The sequence below is a fragment of the Globicephala melas genome, chromosome 13 (assembly GCF_963455315.2).
Source record: "Globicephala melas chromosome 13, mGloMel1.2, whole genome shotgun sequence".
NCBI classification, from domain to species: domain Eukaryota; kingdom Metazoa; phylum Chordata; class Mammalia; order Artiodactyla; family Delphinidae; genus Globicephala; species Globicephala melas.
Genome location: NC_083326.1, coordinates 38,218,135 through 38,240,836, shown reverse-complemented (window position 1 = coordinate 38,240,836; position 22,702 = coordinate 38,218,135). Strand labels below are relative to the sequence as shown.

The 22,702-nt window shown below is 42.4% G+C and overlaps 2 protein-coding genes across 7 annotated transcripts in view; one reads left to right on the top strand and one right to left on the bottom strand.

Annotated features, from left to right (window-relative positions):
* The window catches only part of FHOD3 (formin homology 2 domain containing 3), a 501,308-nt gene extending 488,581 nt beyond the window's left edge, over positions 1–12,727 (top strand). For all 5 annotated transcript variants that reach the window (XM_060283165.2, XM_030876573.2, XM_030876572.2 and 2 more), the window contains one exon: positions 4,912–12,727. In XM_060283165.2, coding sequence (XP_060139148.1) covers positions 4,912–4,994 — 83 coding nt within the window. In that variant the 3' untranslated portion in view covers positions 4,995–12,727. The remainder of the gene's footprint in view (positions 1–4,911) is intronic.
* A 3,492-nt stretch (positions 12,728–16,219) lies between these two features.
* The window catches only part of TPGS2 (tubulin polyglutamylase complex subunit 2), a 57,401-nt gene continuing 50,918 nt past the window's right edge, over positions 16,220–22,702 (bottom strand). For both annotated transcript variants that reach the window (XM_060310185.1, XM_030876586.3), the window contains one exon: positions 16,220–21,715. In XM_060310185.1, the coding sequence (XP_060166168.1) occupies positions 21,485–21,715 (231 nt within the window). In that variant the 3' untranslated portion in view covers positions 16,220–21,484. The remainder of the gene's footprint in view (positions 21,716–22,702) is intronic.

Here is a 22,702-nt window from a genome sequence, read left to right as displayed (position 1 = left end):
AGTGAACTTAGTTCCGGGTTAGGCAGAATTCGGAGACTTCAGCCCTATCACCACAAAGGCCGTTGCCTTCATGAGTGGCCCCCTTTCCCCGCATCTCACTCAGATGGCAGTGTTCTAAGTCAGGGATCTGAATCTCCTGGGGAGGTTAGAATGCACTGTCAGGGCCTCTCCCAGAGACCTTGGGTCTTTGTGCCCAGGCTGAGTCTAAGAAGTTGAGTTTAAATCAACCAGGTCTGGGAACCTTGGCTTCTTGTCATTGTTATTCCACGTTTTATTTTCTTAGCTTTTGATTTTGAAAGAATTTTAGACTTAACAAAAACATCACCAAAATAGCACAGAGCGTTGCCTTACATCCTTCGCCCAGCTTCCCGTCATGTTAACACCCTGCACACGGTCGGACAATGCATCAGAAAATTAACTCAGCTGCAGGCTTGACTCAGGTTTCAGCATTTTCCCCTAATGCCCTCTTTCTGTTCCACGATCCCACCCAGGGTCCCACGTTGCATTGTCGTTCTGTCTCCTTAGTCTCCTCTGATCTGTGGAGAACAAACATTTCATGACCTTGACACTTTTGAAAAGTACCAGTCAGTTAGTTATTTTGTAGAATGCTGTCAGTTTGGGAAACCTCTTCTTTTAATGGATGGGATTTTATGACGGAGGGTGGAAGTAAGAAAAATAACCCAAATGGTTAAATAATTGACGTTGACCAAAAAAACCCAAACCCATGAAAATCCCACAGAATATCTAACATCGAATCACTAAGAATGATACACCTTAAAACGATTCCCAGTAGTTAAGTCCAAAGAGGCAGGACTAGGCCTGCCGTTTTTCTCCAGTCGCAAACAGGTCCCTCCAGGAACAAGGGCTGTACAAATCGACAAGCAGCATTTGAATACCAGTGGGGCCAGTTACCTCCCAATCCCAAGAAGCAAACATGTAAGATATCTTCAAGTTCTGCTATGAGCCCCTGTCATCCTAGACACAGTGCTCTTAGTATACTCGATAGAACAATTTTTAGGATCTTCGGGATTACAAAAAAAACAAAACAAAACACACACACACAACTTATTTCCAAATTGCTTGACATTATGTGCAAAAAATGAAAAAAAAAAAAAAACCCTGTCAGTGATCCAAAGGTGAAAGAGCACACATGTGGGTTTCCGTCACATGGAAGTAAAACTCGGTCCATTTGCCATCAACATGAAAGACTGTCAGAACATCTGCTGCCAGGCGCGTCAGGGCACAGTTGTTTCCAGGGTGGGCTCTGATTCAAACGTCCTGGCCCCAATCCTTCTCTTCCCCTTACTGTGTACGTAGGGGCCAGAGACTCGATCTCTCTATGCCGCTGCTGCTCGTTCCCTGGGGAGATGAGCACAGTCGCCATCTTGTAGGGTTTCCACAGATATGGGGTGAGGGAATCCATGGTAGTGCTCAGGAAATGGCAGCCACCACTGCCATTATTCTCAGATGCACATCAGCAAAGAGTTGCCTGGGAGCACTTTGTAGGATCAAAACATTTTTTTTCAATTCAAGGGAGGGGGGAAAGTAAGAGAAAGCGAACTTATGATTCTTCCGTGAGCCCCAGACCCCCCTGTGCTGCGTGTTGACAGCAGAGGCACCTCTGTGTCAGACCCCGCTGCTGACATCGTGAGAGCCGTCCCAAGTGCCTGGGGCATCGAGTGGCTGCTGGTGCCGGCAGAGTGCCCCATGCCATCTATGGAAGGAGCGCGAGGCAGACAGGGATAAACATTTCCAGGGCCTGTTCTCTGTTAAGCAGCTGCGGGGCGGGGAGGCTGTCACATGTGACAGGCTGGCGAGCAGCTCTGCTGCAGCCAGGGCATTCAAGTGGGAAGCAGGAAGGGGGAGCAGTGGAGAGGGGCCCGGACGTTATCTTATCAGATGTCAGCCAGCCCTCCCCCCTACACCCCTCCCCCCTGCCCCCCGCCTGCCAGCATTTGAGAAGTGCTAGTTGAGAATTCCCTATTTGATGGAAGGCTTGTTCCTGTTGTGCAAGTTCCATATCCTGCCAGCTCCTGTGTGTTGGTCCTCTCATTCTCATATGTCCTCAGCCCTTTTTTGCTTTCTGGAAACTTTCTGCGTGAGAGCCAACTCCTGTGCGGACAGGGTCTGCTGCCCTGCGCCCTTCCCCTCACTCCGTGTTCCTGTCAGCTCCCGGCCTCCTTGGTGGGACACTTGGCTCAAGGTGGAGGCTCATGTAACGTTTATTGAATGAATGAGTTAACTGACGAGCAGGTAGATGGACAGACACCGTAACAGGCCCTTTGCATGCAGGACTGGAATCAGGGTACAAAACTGATTTCAACTGATTACCTTCATTTCACACCTTCTTTCAAGAGTCTTTAACAAGGGAAGGGTTCAAATTCTTAAGGTCCTTTTCAGGGTTAATGTATTTCTGGGAGAATTTATCTGAATTGTCGTGAAGGCCCGCAGAAAGTAGGACTCCATAAATGGGGCCGATTTTTCTATGAATACCTGCCTTTCAGGGACACATCTGGCAAGCAAAGGGACCTTCACTTATACTGGCTTTTCCCCACAGCAGAGGAAAGCCCAGGCTGGAGGGGGCAGGAGGGTCCTCAGGGGTCTCGTGCATCAAAGCTGCGAGTAGACCGTGAGGCAGAGGGCAGCAAGGCTGGTGCAGCACCATTAACCTTTGTTCTGTTCTCTGAGCTGGTCCCAGATAGGCTGGCCCGATGCCCATATCTATTAGCAGATTATTGCCTGTTCCGTAAGGTGCCAGGGTCCTCACTCAAGTATTTACATGAACTGAACCCTATAGTTCTAGGGCTAAAGCAGACATGTGAACAGAACTGTAAGAGGCATCTTTCAATGCCATCAGTTCGTGGAGTCTTCTGTGGTCATTTGGCCACGTGTGTATACCTCAAGGCACAAAGGTGTGGTTCCTAGCCCATGCCACCTCCTGCTGCTAAGGAAACGTGAGATGCCCTCCTAGTGCAGCATGGACTTATTCAGGCAGAATTTTGGATCTTGGATAAGAGGTCTCAGCAGTCCTTGTCAAGGATGAGAAATATTTCATCTTGTTTTCTGCCATTAAAGTTATTATCTTTCTTTAACAAACACTTGAAGGAGTGTTTAAAGAACATAAAGGGTATTACAAACTAGTATTTTTATTGCTGCCCCATAGAACGAATTCCATTACTCAGTTAAATGCAGTCTGCCTCCAGCCAAGGCTCTGGAGCCAAACATTTTGTCTGGATGAGTTAAATACTCAGTCTGGAGCCCAAGGGGTCCGGGGTTGCGGGAGGGTTAGCCAGTGTAGGAACAGCTGCGGACGGGTGGCTCTAGGGCCCTGAGCTGGGCTTGAAAATACAGCAGCGTGCGGTGGCATGATCTGACGGTACCCCTCACCACAGAGCTTTGTGCATCTATAAACCCATGCTTAATGTCTGTGAATCTTCCCTAAGTGTGTCCATTCTTTGAGTTAAAGTGCTGAGCGCACAATAGGTTCTCCATGAAGTATTTGTTGACTGACAGACTGATGGATTGGGTGTTGGCTCCCAATCAGAGTGCTGACTCCTGGGAGAGAAGAAAGTATTTATTAGTAGATATTAGCCGCTGTTTGTTCTACCAGAGGCCTAGCTCTTTCCGATTCTTTGTCCGTGGGCTAAGTGGGCTTTTGCCCAGGGGAGGCGTCGATTTGGGCGTTGCTGCAGACACACGAGGTGGGACCCTCACCTCTGGGGAGGCCTCAGAGGACACAGGCCCTCTTGTCATAGAGGGGGCATGGGGAATTAGGCCTGGCAAGGAAGGTGGGAAAACACTAAGGGTGAGCTTTACTTTCTCCACATTCTGATCAAGGGCCTTCCCTGAGGATCTTAGGGACTCCGGCTGACTGAGGATTTATGGTAGATGGTAGATCTGTAACACATCTCTTCTGAAAATAGAATACCCAAAACTCTGTATGACTTCCATACAGAGTAGGCCAAATACAATTTATCAACTAAGGAAAATGTAATTAGGAACCTTTCAAATGAAAGAACCAGTCTTGGAAGGGGCAGCTGCCTCATCATGCAGCCTTATTCAGCCTTTATTTTGACATCGAAATTGATCAACACTAAACAATGAAAAACCCATAATGTCAGGCTAAACATAAGCCAATTCTAAGTCAGTTAAATATGAGTGTGCCTCCAGCTGCCAGTTGTAAACCTCAGGGCGGGGAGGTCACTGGTCCTCCTTGAGCCTTGTGTGTTTCACAGAGAACATCCCCCAAATCCACTCAGAAGTTTGGCAGTTTGCTCCTTGGCATCCAGTCTACAAGGAGTCACTGGTTATTCTCTGTAGAGGCCCTTTGATGAGTTGAGACTAAGACCCTGATGCTCGTGGAGAGCTCATCCTGACAGCTACCCCTTGTGCCGGGTTCCGTTAATGCCTTGCTGCGGGGCCTCTACAGAGGTATGTCCCTGCAGATTTGCGGGATTATTTTACCTAATTTGCATCACTGGAATTTGCATTTTCCTATGCTCAGTAATTCCTTTTCCAGCTCTGATCTGCTCCTTATGCTGGGAAAGGCTGAGCTCTCAACATGCCACCTGCATTTTGTAGTTTGCACCATTTCTCAGACACCTCATGAGGGTGGGCCTCTCCTCCGCCCCCCTCCTCTTACGAGGTACCCTATCTGCCTGACTTTCCAGGTCAGTGCCTGTGTCATCTTCAGGTCGGTCCCTGGCAGCCCCTAGATTTTTCCTGCCCTGGCGGCCAGCCAGCCAGGGCACTTCAGCAGGAGTAGGACGGGGCCAAGTGTCCGTGAGCGCTGTGACTCCTCTGGGAGTCCTTCGGGGGAAGGAGGCCTGTGGCCTGACTGCCACGTGCCCGGTTGCTAACACCGCCTTTTCTTCTTGTCCCTTCGCCTCTGGTCTGCCGGCGCCGCTGCAGTGCGGAGGACCCTGAAGAGCGGTCTGACTCCGGAAGAAGCCAGAGCCCTGGGCCTGGTGGGCACCTCAGAGCTGCAGCTGTGACCCCCTGGTGCCCTAAGGTGTGTGCCCATGCAGAGTGCAAGCTCCTGCTGGAAGGAACCCCTCCGGTGGGAGGTGAGGAGACTCTGACACCCAAAGGTTCTGAAAGGGGTGCCCATGCCTAGGTGTCACCGAGTGACTTGTGTAGCCCGCTGTGCACTGAACATGGATCTTGGAGTCCCCTTCACAGACTTTCTTCATCATGTCAGCTGTGTTTCTCTTGTTTCCTTGACACCTGGCTTAGTAGTTCCAAAGCGTGACACCTTTTCTGTGCAAGGAACATCCCTTTTAAGGAGCAAATCACTTCTGTCACAGTAACTATGGTCATGAGGCAGTTTGATTAGGTTCACAGACTGGGTCTCTCCATAACACCAGAATATCCAGATGTAAACTCCGAAATTGTACACAAAAGAAAACACAGGTTGTCTACCAGTTGTGGATTTTAGATGTACTAAATGTTTATACAAATTCAGAAATGTACACCATGTTTCAAATACTAAATAAATAGAGTTTAATGCCATAACTGGAAATTTTCATTCTCCTGGTGCAGGACTTTAAACGGCTCCATAGGCTAGCCCCCTTCTGAATCAGCAAAACCTTTTCTTGGGTTCATCAGAAGGACCGTGGCTCGGAATGGCCTCCAGGCCCTTTGGGTTTCCTTTTTTTTGTTGTTAATTGAGTGAGAAGCACTGACATGTGCTCTTTGTAACTCCAGATTAATTAGGCATCAATCTTTGTGGCAGTACAAGTTAGCAATAACCTCACGGGTATTGTGTTACCCGTGTGCTTTGTTTTTGCTCCTTCGTGATGTAGAAACAAAAATTAGAGTAGCATTTTAAAAATCTGAACTGTTCTGCAACTCATTCACTTGCTTGTTATGTAAAAATTCATTTTCTCAAAAAAATTTACCAAGTCACCAAAACAAAATGAAAATTTAAAGCTTTGCCTGCAGAGAACTTCAGAAGTGTTGTCCTGGGCACTCAAGTGCAGGTCATCAGCAGCTCAGGTGTCCAGAGGGCAAGGCGCTGTGAGGAGCTCTCAGCAACTGAAGAGCCACGCTGAGGGGCCTGATGCCCAGGTGGTGGCCAAGCCCTCCACAGAGACCCTCAGCCCAGGGTCACATGGCTCCCTGTGAAGAAACTCTGCCTCTGAAAATAGGGAAGGGTCAACAATTGCAGCAGGTATTCAATGGGGGCGGTGCCAAAAGATCATCAGGTCACCAATTCTATCTGTGCCTTTTAAAAAATTAATTAATTAATTAATTTTTTGGCTGTGTTGGGTCTTCGTTGCTGCACGTGGGCTTTCTCTAGTTGCAGCGAGTGGGGGCTGCTATTCGTTGTGGTGCGCGGGTTTCTCATTGTGGTGGCTTCTCTTTTTGTGGAGCACGGGCTCTAGGCATGCAGACTTCAGTAGTTGTGGCACTCAGGCTCAGTAGTTGTGGCTCGTGGGCTCTAGAGCGCAGGCTCAGTAGTTGTGGCACACGGGCTTAGTTGCTCCGTGGCATGTGGGATCTTCCCAGGCCAGGGCTCGAACCTGTGTGCCCTGCATTGGCAGGCAGATTCTTAACCACCATGCCACCAGGGAAGTCCCCTGTGCCTCACTTTCAAAACCTCTGTGACTGTGCATTCCTGAATCTGGGCAAATGTGATTTAGAGACAGGATGCAGTCCTGTAGTCTAAAGAGCTAAAGATAATATATCCACCCCACAGGCTTCTGTGACTGTTCCCCCCATCCCATCTTCTGCATCTCCACTATCAGGGAGACAGGGAGCTCTTCCAAGCGGGCATTTGTCAAATAATATATGATGCATGTGAGCCCCCCAGTCTGGAACCTACAAGAGTTAGGCCTGTATATTCCAGACAATTGAGTTTATTTAATCACTTTATTGAAAAGGGTGCATAGAGTATCAATGTTTATTTCCTTATGGTTCTAAATAACGTATAATATTCTGCATGTGATTTAGTGGTTTATGAGAGCCTCGGCACTGAATATGAACATGGAATATCTGTATCACTGGGGATTGTGATGGGCAAACAGAAGGAAGACGCATTTTTTTTTTCACCATTTAGTGAACAAATACTTTGATGCCCTTCCGGGGGCCCCTGGTGTTCTGCTGAGAGTTACTGCTTTAGAATAAAAGGTCACATTTGGAAGGAAGTGACTGAATAAATCTAATGTTAATTTTATTTTAGGGATTAAAAAATTCTCAGAGGAAGTAAGCTAGGTCAACTAATTTCTTGGTTACAGCTAGGTAAAGCGTGTCTCTTTTTATTGGGAATCGGTTTAGTAGTTTTTAGTGAATCTGAAGGATTTTTTTCTATTGCTCACTTCCTCTCTCCTTGTCGCCACTCATTCTGGCTGCCTCTATTAGTGTTTTTAATTCAAGAGGTTAAATTTCTCTAAAAGACTTTTGAGAAGCATTAAAGTGAATGATACTTCACACTTGTGAGATGCTGTTGCTAATTGTGCTGGTCACCACCATATATATTCTTGTGTCTATTTCTTAATCTGGGTTGAAATTACAAAACTGCTGGTAAAGAAAGGCAAATACTTTAAAGATGCCTGGGTTTTGGTTTCTTTGGAGTCTTAAGGTTTTTACTTTCTATTTAAAAAATAACACTGAGGGATTTGGGGATGGAGGGGAGGGTGCACAAAGATATACCATGCTTATGGATTGGAAGAATACTGTTAAAACGACTATACTACTCACGGCAATCTACAGATTCATTGCAATCCCTATCAAAATACCAATGGCATTTTTCACAGCAGTAAAAAAAATAATTCTAAAATTTGTATGGAAACACAAAAGACACTGAATAGCTAAAACAATCATGAGAAAGAAGAACAAAGTTGGAAGTATCACACGCCCTGATTTCAAACTATACTGCAAAGCTACAGTCATCAAAACAGTATGGTACTGGCACAAAAACAGACACATAGATCAATGGAACAGAAAAGAGAGCCCAGAAATGCCACACTTATATTGTCATAATTAATCTACAACAAAGGAGGCATGAATATACAATGGGGAAAATATAGCATTTTAAATTAATAGTGTTGGGAAAATTGGACAGCTACATGCAAAATAATCAACCTGGACTACTCTCACACCATGCACAAAAATAAATTCAAAATGGATTAAAGATTTAAATGTAAGACCTGAAACCATAAAACTTCTAGAAGAAAACAGGCAGTATGGTCTTTGACTTTTTTTTTTTTTTTTTTGTGCTCAGGCAAGGGAAACAGAATAAACAAATGGGACTACATCAAACTAAAAAGCTTTTGCACAGGGAGAGAAACTATGAACAAAATGAAAAGACCACCTACTGAGTGTGGGAAGACATTTGCAAACAATATACCTGATAAGTGGTTAATATCCAAAATATCCAAAGAGCTCCTGCAGCTCAACATAAAAAAAAGAAAAAAAACCTGATTAAAAAATGGGCAGAGGGGACCTCCATGGTTGTCCAGTGGCTAGGACTCCATGCTTCCAATGCAGGGGGTGCAGGTTCGATCCCTGGTTGGGGAGCTAAGATCCCACAAGCTGCATGGCATGGCCAAAAATAAATAAATAACAGTTTAAAAAAATGGGCAGAGGACCTGAATAGACATTTTTCCAAAGAAGACATACAAATGGTCAATAGGCACCTGAAAAGATGCTCAACATCACTAATCATCAGACAAGTGCAAATCAAAACTACAATGAGATATCATCTCATACCTGTCAGGATAACTATTAAAAAAAAGACAACAGGGGCTTCCCTGGTGGCGCAGTGGTTGAGAGTCCTCCTGCCGATGCAGGGGACACGGGTTAGTGCCCCGGTCTGGGAAGATCCCACATGCCGCAGAGAGGCTGGGCCTGTGAGCCATGGCCGCTGAGCCTGCGCGTCCGGAGCCTGTGCTCCGCAACGGGAGAGGCCACAACAGTGAGAGGCCCGCATACCGCAAAAAAAAAAAAAAAAAAAAGATATACCCTAAAAAAGACAACAAATAAGTATTGGGGAGAATGTGGAGAAAAGGGAAACCTTGTTGCTGGGAATGTAAATTGATGTAGCCACTATGGAAAACAGTATATAGGGTCCTCAAAAAATTAGAAGTAGAACTACCATATGATCTAGCAACTCCACTTCTGGGTATTTATCTGAAGAAAACAAAAACGCTAATTAGAAAAGATATATGCACCCCTATGTTTATTGCAGCATTACTTACGATAGCTAAAAATATAGAAGCAACCTAAGTTCCCATCAATAGATGAATGAATAAAGAAGATGTGGTATATATATATATATATATATATATATATATATATATATATATATATATTCACACACACACACAATAGAATGTTACTCAGCCATAAAAAAAGAATGAAATCTTGCCAATTGTGACAACATGGATGGACCTAGAGGGTATTATGCTAAGTGAAATAAGTTAGACAGAATGACAAATACCATATGATTTTACTTTAATGTGAAATCTATACATGAAAACAAATGAACAAACAAAACAGAAACAGACTCATAGATACAGAGAACAAACAGGTGTTTGCCAGAGGGGAAGGAGTTGGGGGAAGGAGAGAGATAGGTGAGGGAAATTAAGAGGTACAAACTTCCAGTTATAAAATAAATGAGTCACAGGTATGAAATATACAGTGTGGGGAATATAGTCAATAATTACATAATATTTTTGTATGGTGACAGATGGTAACTAGACTTGTGATCATTTTGAAATGTATAGAAATATTGAATCACTGTGTTGTACACTAGGAAAAAACTAACATGGTGTTATAGGCCAATTATACTTCAAAACAAACTCTTAGAAAAAGAGATCAGATTTGTGGTTACCAGAGGCAGCAGGTGGGGGGAGGAGGAATTGGATGAAGGCAGTCAAAAGGTACAAACTTCCAGATAAGGTAAATAAGTCCTAGGGATGTAACGTACATGATAAATATAATTAACACTGCTATATATTATATATGAAGTTGTTAAGAGAGTAAATCCTACGAATTCTTATCACAAGAAAAAAATACTTTTTTTCTGTTTCTTTAATTTTGCATCTATATGAGAGGATGGATGTTCACTAAACTTACTGTGTAATCATTTCATGATGTATGTAAGTCAAATCATTAGGCTGTATACTTTAAACATACACAGGGCTATATGTCAATTATATCTAAATAAAACTGGAAGAAAATAAAGATATTCCACAGAGGATTGGTGCAGCACATTAAAGGTATGGCATTAAATCCACCACGAGGTAAGTAGGACACCTTCTGTTCCTCTGTGAGCGGCAGGCTTTCTTGGACTGCGATAGGTCACTGCAGTACTTGGACTATTCAGTTGGCCTAGCTAAGCAGAGGCCTTGGCTATTGCTCTTTCAGAAAACAGACCAGAAGTCTCATTTTCCTTCAGAGAGACCCTGCCTAGAAATGCTTTTTAACCCTGTGCTGCTTTCTGGGAGGGGGGTTCCACAGGGTGACAGCCAGACACTTCTGGGCACAGCAGTGGGCTAGGAGACAGAAGCAGTCACCCCTTCCAAAAAACATTTGAATTGAGTACCCAATGGAAAAATTATATTTTTGTAAACCCCAAGTTTCAAATAAGAATCTAAAATGTTGCTATACAGAAAGAGATGGATGCCTGGGCAAGCTTTTGTAGCTGTTCTATCCAGCCTCAGAAAAAAATGGTGTCCTTGATGGTATGCTGATTTAGGTCATTTTGACTGGAGCTCAGCACACAGCAGCTGGTGGTAGACCTGGCTACAGAATTAGAGGAATTCAACCAACATCAGAGCGCTTCTTGGCTCAGAACATTAGGCCTAAGATTGGAAGTGACAAGGGAATAAAGGAGTCCATTCCCAGTGTAAACCATCCTCAGATATGCAGTCTCAGTGGAAAATGGGCTCTGATCTAGAAGCCCGTCAGTAGGTGGTATAAAAAAACAACTTGTCTATCTATGGAAGAAGAACTTGTCCTGAAATTTGTAAAGGTTACAGAAGTTTAAACAACTTCCTAAATCAACATCTGTAAATGGAAGTTCACCTTTGGGTTAAATTAAGCTTTATAAGCTTGTGTTTATAGAAGAATGTTGTAAGACTAATTTTTAAATTTGTCTTGTGCTTGATTGAATTTTTCCTATTATTGATATTATAATATTCAAGGTGATTTCCCATTTTTTTAAATGGCCAAAAACATGATTTGTGAGGATGGTAATTAAGGTCACAGCAGTCTGTTTTAGAATCACATGTTTAAAGGAAAACAGTTTTTCTTATTAAGTTGTTCAACAAGCCTATATTCTAGAATCCCAACACTCTGTCTAGAACCTGTGTGGCCATGGTCTAGAGCCACCTATGGGAGCAGGTGTGCCTCAGGAACCACCAGAGATTTAAACAGAGATCCTCAAGTGTAATCTGTGTCTCCATCTCTCCCAAGGGATGACATCATTTAAAGAAAAAACAGTTTAAAGGTATAAAGTTGGGAACTGGAGCCTTGGTAAAGGTAAGCTGTTTTCCCAGAGGTTTAATCTTGCCCTTAATAGATTGTCCCTCACTGTGCAGCTTTTGCTTGAGGGACGAGGTGTCTGTGTTGGTCTTGAACTATTCTGAGGGCTGTTTGTGTCCCTGCTCTGGTTGCTCTCCGAGGTATTCTTTGCCACTCTTCATGCTGTGAAAAAAGAAAAAGGTAACTGATCTGTAGAGGAAGAGAAAGTGATTTGAGAAATGTGACTTCTTGAGCGATTACTTCTGAACTTGGGAGTGTGTTCTCAGTCAGGCCCACCTGCTTCCTGGGAGGGCAGAGGAGATGAACTGCTTTAAGATGTAGAAAATTTGCACCTTCATTTACCTCAGCTTTCCATCCTGGAGACCGTGCAGAGCCCTAGAGGCTGAGCTGCTCCCGGGCCGTTGGCTACAATGTGGGGCAAAGGCCAGAACCCACACTGGCCACTCTGCAGCCAGAGAAATGGGCCCTTTTCCAAGGTATGCAGTGGCATGCTGACTCATCCCTGGCCTTCCATGTGAGCCAGGGGTTGTAAAAATAAAGGATGAAAGGATGCTGTATCTTATAAAAGTATATTAAATCGAGTAAATGTCCCTGTTCTTTGTTGAATATAGCATGTTATGAAAGGGCTTTGCAGCAGTTATTCTGAGATTTGTTATGTAAAAACAAGGCATGTGTGGTCTAAGACAGGGCTGCCCAATAGAACTGTGATGATGGAAATGTTCTATATGTGCCCTATTCCAATACGGAAGCCACTAGACATACATGATTATGCAACACTTGAAATGTGACTAGAGAGACAAGCAGAATTTTATTTACGTTTAATGGCTACCTGTGGTTAGTCACTACTGTACAGTACTGGATATCACAGGTCTGAGAGATCACATCTTTTTATGTACTTTGTTGCTGTTTATTCATTTTACAAAAAGGAAGTTTTTATGTGAAATTGTGTATAGAATTGCTTTGGACTGCTGTTCTATCAAGAACTTAAGTACAGTGTCTAAGAAGCTATGTCCATTGCCTGCCTACATTGTGCCCTGAGCCTTGAGAGTTCTTGTCCTCAGTGGAGAATTCTGTGATTGATGTTCACTGCCATGAGATACGCACTCTTCTCTCCCTACACACCCCACCTAGAGGATGCGCACTCCCCTCAGCAGAGTCCACATCAAGGCTGTATGCGTGACCCAGTGATATACGCCATGGCCAAGAACACATCTCCAACAGCTAAATCCACCCTGTAATAAAGCTTTACAAAGCATCACTTCGTTCTTGTATTGCTTTCACCATGGTCCTCACTACTGCATTTCACCCTTATCATCTGGGAGGCCTTCTCTCAATATGAGTTTATCCACGTGAGACGAATTGGTTGGATATTGGCAAACATCCAGTTAGATGGCTGCGTTTACTTGAAGTGCTGCCTCTACCAAGGTGGGTATTGGGCAAGGCCTGGGTGTTGGGTGCTATAGGAAACATAAGGATGTGTGCCCACAAACATCCCACTTCTGAAATCACAAACAGAGGGACATTGTCTGATAAAAGATTTCTGAGTCACAGCCAGTGAGTGGCAAGAGGCAGTCTGGGAGAGACTGTTTGGATGCCAAAACACTGGCATAGCAGCAACTTATCACATAACAGGGTCTCCTGAGAGAGGTGGTCTCTGAGCTGCCTTGCCTCTAAAATAAAGCACTGGTTGCATTTTGAGGATTTAAAGGAACACTTAAACTAACGGCATTTTCACAACTTTTTTTCTCATTATTTGGTAGTCCGTTCTATTGGTCTATCCTGGATTTAAGTATGTGGCAGCTCCTGATTTAGCACAAAATTATGAATTAAGTTTAATCTAATATTTCATGTGGTTTCACAATAAGCAGCATAGCTTGCACTGGTAAATTAAGGCCCCCATCTCAACTACCACTGAGGACACAGAGGAAACAAGGCAAGATGATTAAAAGTTAACTGAGTGGTACAGGCATGAAGTGCTCCCCCCCTCGAGTGGGCTCTCCTTGTGAGCTCAGCTTCTCAGAAGCTTTGAGGTGGAGGTGGACTGGAGCTGGACCTTGGAAGGAAGTCGTGGCACAACTGGCTAGCACTGGCAGGTAGGAAATTATAGGTATAAAGTCACAGAAGGAGAACCCCACTGGTGTTTAGGAAGCAAAGTGAGAGGAGCAGTAGGCAGAGCCAGATGGCTCATGTAGAAAGTTAACGGCTAGAAAGAAAGGTTACAGTCGCGTTACAAAGGAAGAAGGGACTAAACTTTGAGTTCTTACCTGTGTATTTAATCTTCACAGTAACTCCATAATGAAGGCTGATGTGTTAACCAGAGAATGCTTGGTGGGAAAAACAGAATCCAGTCTGCGTTGGCTTAAGCCAAAGGAAATTAATCACAAGATTCCAATTTGGATTGGTACTCTCCCAGTGTCAGTCAACTGTAGTCAAGGAGGCAGAGTTATACTACACAAATATGGCTACCAGGGACCCTATGTATATATAAATGGCTACTGTATTGAACAGAAAAAAAGTTAAGAATACATATTGTAATCTCTAGAGCAACTGCTAAAATATAATGCACAGAAGTATAACTTAAATCAACAGGTAAGTTAAAATGGGATTATTTAAAAATTAAAATTAAAGGGATAAAGAACAGGGGTATAGATAAATATGATTGGTCATAAGCTGATAATTGTTGAAACTGGGTGATGGATACATGAGGATTCATTATACTATTCTATCTTTGTAAATGTTTAAAATTCTCCATAATATAAAGTTTTAAAAATGGATGTATTTCATACAGAAACTAAAAGGTCCCTTGGTTCTTCTGTTCCAGTCATTGTATATGCTTCACTAGATTAAAAACATTTTGAGTTCTTCTCCTGCAATGAAAGCAAAACCACCCAGGCCCATTAAGTAGAAAGTTTCAGAGTCAGTGAACATTACTGTCGTCATTGTGGTTGATTAAAAGCCCTGATGCTTGGAATCTTTCCTTGCAATTTTGATTTAGTAGGTCTGGAGTGGGATCTATGCCTCTTATTTTCTACACACAATTCCAGTGACACTGATGCATGCCCACCTTTGGGGAGCACAGGAATAACCCATATTCTGTGGATTATCCTACGCAAGCTGCCCCTTGTCATGCCTATCCTTGGCTTGGGTACTTCCCTGCTGTAGGACGCAAGCAGCATGACGATGTGGCACTTCACGCAGTCTTACCTACATCGAGGCATCGTGAAGCATCCTGCCATTTATTCTCTTTCTGTAATTCCAGCATAGAGTCTTTTTCCTGGGCAGTTGATTTATAGTAGTGCCTATTGCCATTTTAATTGCTTTAGTTTCAAAACATTAGTATCCTTGTGAGCTTTTCCCCATGTAACCCACTCAACCTATGCATTGTCTGAAGCCTTTTGCCAGGAATGCTCCCTTCCCCCTTCACCAGGGCCAGCTTCATGGGCATGTGACCTGTGAAGTCACACAGAGCTCCACACTCAGAAGGCCTCACACTTGCTTTAATGCTCTCCTGTTACTGCCTTGAAATTCTTAGTTTTATCTTTGAACTTGTGTTTTGTAAGTCAAGCGTGATGAGACAAGCATACACGTGAGCAGAGGAGATATGTGCGATATGTGTGTCCACTGTTCCTTACCACCTCTTTCATTTACAGCCATCGTGATTCTCGTGAGCACAGAATTCTAGTGGGCCCACCATACATGAGAGTCCAGGGAGGTTCAGAGTTAAGTACAAGGCAAGCATGTTATGTCTACAACTGAGAAAATGGGGACACAAGGGCCCCAAAAGGTCATACTTTCTATTTGAACCAGACTTGATTTGAATGCAAAAAGAAGGTAATGGCATTCTAAGAAGCATGAATGACCATGGCACCCAAACATTCCCTTTTTTACTCATGTTACTTTCCTGTATTAGCCAGCCACTTACGCTGAAATGATGACACAGAAGGAAAACATAGGGCAGCTCAAAATTTCTCTTTCAGTCCTTCCTTAGTCATCAGTAAGTTCAGAGTGTTGATAGAATGTGTACATATCAGGAAGTGAAATATCAGTTGAGCTACTTTTGCGTGTTGTTTCCACTGTTCTGATAAGAATGAAACATATATGCATATAAAAGGTATAAAGTAATAATTGTGTAATTTTTGGTGATGCTGTACATGAGTTAAATGCTCTATAGCTGCACTAAAAACTGGAATAGCACAATAGAAAGAGCAATGATAAAATTAACACTAATAATTTAAAGTTCTAATTTTTCCTAGAACAGCATCAAGTAGCAAACAGATAAAACACTGTAACAAGTTGTGAGAGAGACCACAGAAGAAAGGTAAAACAAATTAGTACTTTTTTTTTAACATCTTTATTGGACTATAATTGCTTTACAATGGTGTGTTAGTTTCTGCTGTATAACAAAGTGAATCAGCTATACATATACATATATCCCCATATCTCCTCCCTCTTGCATCTCCCTCCCACCCTCCCTATCCTAACCCTCTAGATGGTCACAAAACACCGAGCTGATCTCCCTGTGCTACGCAGCTGCTTCCCACTAGCTATCTATTTTACATTTGGTAGTGTATATATGTCCATGCCACTCTCTCACTTCGTCCCAGCTTACCCTTCCCCCTCCCTGTGTCCTCAAGTCCATGCTCTACGTCTACATCTTTATTCCTGTCCTGGTCCTAGGTTCTTCAGAACCTTTTTTTTTTTTTTTTTTTTCTTAGATCCCATATATATGTTAGCATACGGTATTTGTTTTTCTCTTTCTGACTTACTTCACTCTGTACGACAGTCTCTAGGTCCATCCACTTCACTACAAATAACTCAATTTCGTTTCTTTTTATGGCTGAGTAATATTCCATTGTATATATGTGCCACATCTTCTTTATCCATTCATTTGTTAATGGACACTTAGGTTGCTTCCATGTCCTGGCTATTGTAAACAGAGCTGCAATGAACACTGTGGTACATGACTCTTTTTGAATTATGGTTTTCTCAGGGTATATGCCCAGTAGTGGGACTGGTGGGTCGTATGGTAGTTCTATTTTGTTTTTAAGGAACCTCCATACTGTTCTCCATAGTGGCTGTATCCATTTACATTCCCACCAACAGTGCAAGAGGGTTCCCTTTTCTCCACACCCTCTCCAGCATTTACTGTTTCTAGATTTTTTTGATGATGGCCATTCTGACTGGTGAGAGGTGATACCTCATTGTAGTTTTGATTTGCATTTCTAATGATTAGTGATGTTGAGCATCCTTTAATGTAATCAGTATATCTTCTTTGGAGAAATGTCAATTTAAGTCTTCTGCCCATTTTTGGATTGGGTCGTTTGCTTTTTGGATATTGAGCTGCATGAGCTGCTTGTATATTTTGGAGATTAATCCTTTTGTCAGTTCCTTCATTCGCAAATATTTTCTCCCATTCTGAGTGCTGTCTTTTCGTCTTGTTTATGGTTTCCTTTGCTGTGCAAAAGCTTTTAAGTTTCATTAGGTCCCATTTGTTTATTTTTGTTTTTATTTCCATTTGTCTAGGAGGTGGGTCAAAAAGGATCTTACTGTTGATTTATGTCATAGAGTGTTCTGCTATGTTTTCCTCTAAGACTTTTATAGTGTCTTGCCTTACATTTAGGTCTTTAATCCATTTTGAGTTTATTTTTGTGTATGGTGTTAGGGAGTGTTCTAACTTCATTCTTTTACATGTAGCTGTCCAGTTTTCCCAGTATCACTTATTGAAGAGGCTGTTTTTCCTCCATTGTATATTCTTGCCTCCTTTATCAAAGATAAGGTGACCATATGTGCATGGGTTTATCTCTGGGCTTCTATCCTGTTCCATTGATCTGTATTTCTGTTTGGGGGCCAGTACCATACTGTCTTGATTACTGTAGCTTTGTAATATAGTGTGACGTCTGGGAGCCTGATTCCTCCAGCTCCGTTTTTCTTTCTCAAGATTGCTTTGGCTATTCGGGCTCTTTTGTTTTTCCATACAAATTGTGCAACTTTTTGTTCTAGTTCTGAAAATGTGAAAAATGCCATTGGTAGTTTGATAGGGATTGCATCGAATCTGTAGATTGCTTTGGGTAGTAGAGTCATTTTCACAATGTTGATTCTTCCAATCCAAGAACATGGTATATCTCTCCATCTGTTTGTATCATCTTTCTTTCATCAGTGTCCTAATAGTTTTCTGCATACAGGTCTTTTGTCTCCTTAGGTAGGTTTATTTCTAGGTATTTTCTTTTTGTTGCAATGGTAAATGGGAATGTTTCCTTAATTTCTCTTTCAGATTTTTCATCATTAGTGTATAGGAATGCAAGGGATTTCTGTGCATTAATTTTGTATCCTGCAACTTTACCAAATTCATTGATTAGCTCTAGTAGTTTTCTGGTAGTATCTGTAGGATTCTCTATGTATAGTATCATGTCATCTGCAAACAGTGACAGCTTTACTTCTTCTTTTCCGAGTTGGAGTCCTTTTATTTATTTTTCTTCTCTGATTGCTGTGGCTAAAACTTCCAAGACTATGTTGAATAATAGTTGCGAGTGTGGGCACCTTTGTCTTGTTCCTGATCTTAGAGGAAATGGTTTGTTTTTCACCATTGAGAACAATGTTGGCTTTGGGTTTGTCATATATGACCTTTATTATGTTGAGGTAAGTTCCCTCTAAGCCTACTTTCTGGAGGGTTTTTTTTTTATCATAAATGGGTGTTGAATTTTGTCAAAAGCTTTTTCTGCATCTATTGAGATGATGGTTTTTCTCCTTCAATTTGTTAATACGGTTTATCACATTGATTAATTTGTGTATACTGAAGAATCCTTGCATTTCTGTGATAAACTGCATTTGATCAGGGTGTATGATCCTTTTAATGTGCTGTTGGATTCTGTTTGCTTTATTTTGTTGAGGATTTTTGCATCTATGTTCATCAGTAATATTGGCCTGTAGTTTTCTTTCATTGTGACATCTTTGTCTGGTTTTGGTACCAGGGTGATGGTAGCCTCATAGAATGAGTTTGGGAGTGTTCCTCCCTCTGCTATATTTTGGAAGAGTTTGAAAAGGATAGGTGTTAGCTCCTCTCTAAATGTTTGATAGAATTCGCCTGTGAAGGCATCTGGTACTTGGCTTTTGTTTGCTGGAAGATTTTTAATCACAGTTCCAGTTTCAGTGCTTGTGACCGGTCTCTTTATATTTTCTATTTCTTCCTGGTTCAGTCTTCAAAGGTTGTGCTTTTCTAAGACTTTGTCCATTTCTTCCCGGTTGTCCATTTTATTGGCATATAGTTGCTTGTAGTAATCTCTTAAGATCCTTTGTATTTCTGCAGTGTCAGTTGTTACTTCTCCTTCTATTGATTTGAGTCTTCTCCCTTTTTTTCTTGATGAGTCTGGCTAATGGTTTATCAATTTTGTTTATCTTCTCAAAGAACCAGCTTTTAGTTTTATTGATCTTTGCTATCATTTCCTTCATTTCTTTTTCATTTATTTCTGATCTGATCTTTATGATTTCTTTCCTTCTGCTAACTTTGGGGGTTTCTTGTTCTTCTTTCTCTAACTGCTTTAAGTGTAAGGTTAGGTTGAGATTTTTCTTGTTTCTTGAGGTAGGATTGTATTACTATAAAATTCCCTCTTAGAACTGCTTTTGCTGCATTCCATAGGTTTTCGGTCGTTGTGTTTTCATTGTCATTTGTTTCTCGGTATTTTTTGATTTTCTCTTTGATTTCTTCAGTGATCTCTTGGTTATTTAGTGGTGTATTTTTTAGCCTCCATGTATTTTTATTTTTTACAGATTTTTTCCTGTAATTGATATCTAGTCTCATAGCGTTGTGGTCAGGAAAGATACTTGATGTGATTTCAATTTTCTTAAATTTACCAAGGTTTTGTTTGTGACCCAAGATATCTATCCTGGAGAATGTTCCACAAGAACTTGAGAAGAAAGTGTATTCAGTTGATTTTGGATGCAATGTCCTATAAATATCAATTAAGTCCATCTTGTTTAATGTGCCATTTAAAGCTTGTGTTTCCTTATTTATATTTTCATTTTGGATTATCTGTCCATTGGTGAAAGTGGGGTGTTAAAGTCCTGTACTGTTATTGTGTTAATATCGATTTCCCCTTTTATGGCTGTTAGCAGTTTCCTTATGTACTGAGGTACTCCTATATTGGGTGCACAAATATTCACAATTGTTATATCTTCTTCTTGGATTTATCCCTTGATCATTATGTAGTGGCTTTGTCTCTTGTAATAGTCTTTATTTTAAAGTCTATTTTGTCTAATATTAGAATTGCTACTCCGTATTAGTACTTTTTTTTTTTTTTTTTGCCATACGCGGGCCTCTCGTTGTGGCCTCTCCCATTGCGGAGCACAGGCTCCGGATGTGCAGGCTCAGCGGCCATGGCTCATGGGCCCAGCCACTCTGCGGCATGTGGGATCTTCCCAGACCGGGGCACGAACCCGTGTCCCCTGCATCAGCAGGTGAACTCTCATGCGCCACCAAGGAAGTCCAGTACTTTTAATGGTACTGTTTATCTGAGTTTTGGAGAAAAGGCCCCACATTTTCATTCTGCACTGGGTCCTATATATTGGGTAGCCATTTCCGCTCTTGGGTGCTCTGCTCCTCCTGAGGCAGGTCTCAAATCTTTCCTTGTTGGAACCCCCTTCTGTCTACAGCCCTTTGGGGAGTCCACCTGATTGTCACTGATTTGAAGGCCACCACTGTTTCGTGGCTCCTCTGCTGCTTCATTTATGAAATCCAGAGCTGGACCAGGACTTAAGAAATAATTCAGGGGCTCCATGATCTCTAGAGGAAGGACACCTGCCACAGTGGAAGATGACACAACTTCTCAATTCCCTTCTAACCCTGACTTGGGGAAGCAGCCAAATGCTGGAATCTCTTATCTGGCACTGCTGGTTCTCTCTTTGATGAGTTTTGGCAGAAAAATGCTTCTGGAAGACTAAACCTCAGCTATTATCCTTGACAACTTGGTTCCTCTCTATTCTTTTCTGCTACCCAATGAATTGTTAAGCAATTGTGAGTAGGTAGAGCAGGTGGAGGCTCTTGTCAGCAGTGACTGATCTCATCAAAACTCTGCATGAAGAGTCCTGGCAAAGCAATGCTTGGGAGATTTTATTTTGTTTTGGTTTTAATGGTACAGCAGAATCACCTCTTCTTTTAAAAACAAGTGAGAAAGATAATTTTGGCAAATGTGCAAATATCACATCACAAAACTGGAAACAAGAAGCTTTCTAGGAAACCGATGAAGATGAGAAACTATAGGAAACTGAAAATGAGCAACGCAAGATCTTTGTGGTGAAGGATATAAAGAACATAAAAATGTATATTCAAGGTTTTTCATGGAACATTATAACCCATCAAATTAAGGTATCAATATTCTCTAACAAAATTAACTGATCTGAGGAAGGATAATGCAAAAGTATTCTAATGCAGTGCTGCCCAATAGAACTTTCTGCGATGATAGAAATGTTTGATCATCTCTGTGCTAATACAGAATCCACTAGCCACATGAATACTCCCATTGTGGCTAATATAACTGAGGAACTGAATTTTTAACATGGCTTAAATTTAGCTGCTTTAAAAAGTGGCTACCAATTGAGCAGCATAGTTGTAATGCTTCATAGGTCAAAACCAGTGGTTTCTATGGGGGACTTCTCTAATTACTGCTGAGGGGGTAGGGGGTTGGAGTAGAAAGAGAAGAAAGCTCTTAACAGATCTTCTTGGTCACTTACACAGCACCTTACATTCTCCACAGCTTCCAGAATCAGTAGGTGGTACAACCTGCTGTAAGGGGTATGAGGGAAGGATTCTTGGGGAGACCTGAGTATGCTTTTCCAAGTCCTGGCTCAAGCCAATGGCAGTAAAAAAGGCCTAGGATTTTGTCACTCAGATGGGGAGGGGACTATGGTTCCACACACAGAATCTGAGGCTTGGGCCACGCCTGGGGCATCTGTGCATGGAAATCATCGCTGTGGGGCTGGCAGGGAGCTGGAGGTGGGGCGCTCATTTTCGGACAGGGTTTCCAGAGCCAGAGGAGGATTTAGTGGTGGAAGGAGGAGCTGCAGGCCCTTTCTGGCCACCTGCAGGCTGAACAGACCCTTTCTTTTTGGGGATTAAGGTCTTGTTCTTGCTCTTGAACACTTTGCTGGGATCCAGCTTGTTCACAAAGGAGTCGGTCTCTTCCGTGAGTAGGTTTGTGTTGTAGGTGATGGGTTTATACATGTTGAACCATTGCTGTAAGGCAGAATTAGGCGAGAGGGTCACAATTCAAAGGACAGGAGTATGTGTTTACGCTCTTCAGGGGAGATACAGGGGTAGAGAGCTGGGGAGATGAGGCAGAGTAAAAGACTTTAGGAAAAACTGCCTCTAAAATCTATTAGCACTTCCTTTAGGTAAAAGGGAAGACACACATTGCTTTATGGGGTCTCATAACCTTTAAACATGAGGACTAAGAATCTAAGTAAATGCGCTTCCTTCTAACCTAGTATGCACTGAGCCTGGTATGCTAGGTCCCAAATCATCAGGGTACAGTGTCCTAATTGTTCTGCCTCCAAACCAGCCACTGCCCATCAGGTGGACTTGGTAGCATCCTTCCCACAGGGAAGGAGCAGACAGAGGCCAGAGCAGGCCTCTACTGAGGGAAGTTGCTTGCTCTCTTCCCTACAGGCTTTCTGGGCAGCTGAGGGCAAAGGGCATCTACATTTATTTTCATTGATCACAACCACCCACTATGTTGCCTGGATGTATGTCACTTTTCATTTGAGGAAAGTGAGGTCCACTTGATGAGTACATTCATCGAGTCCCTCATTTTTTGCCACCCAGTCAAAAGTTCTTCTAGACACACCTGGTGTTCTCAAACCAGGCAGTATATCAGCATTACCTGACATCTGTATGTTTAAAATGGTGTCTGGATCTATAAATGAGGCACAGCCATACTTTGAAATACTCTATATCATTGAAAAAGACAGCTCTCTCTATATATTGATAGGGAATGAGCTCCAACATGGAGTTAAGTGAAAAGAAGGTGCAGAACAATGTGAATAGTATATCGCACTTGTGATTTAGAGAAAAGGAACCAAAAACTGTATGCATGCATGCATGCTTTCTATCCAATAAAGTATCTCAGTGAGGGCACAAGAGAAACTAACAGTGGCTCCCTGTGGGGAAGTGGATGGGGAAGCTGGAGAACCAGTGAGTAACAGACTGATTTTTCACTGTTCC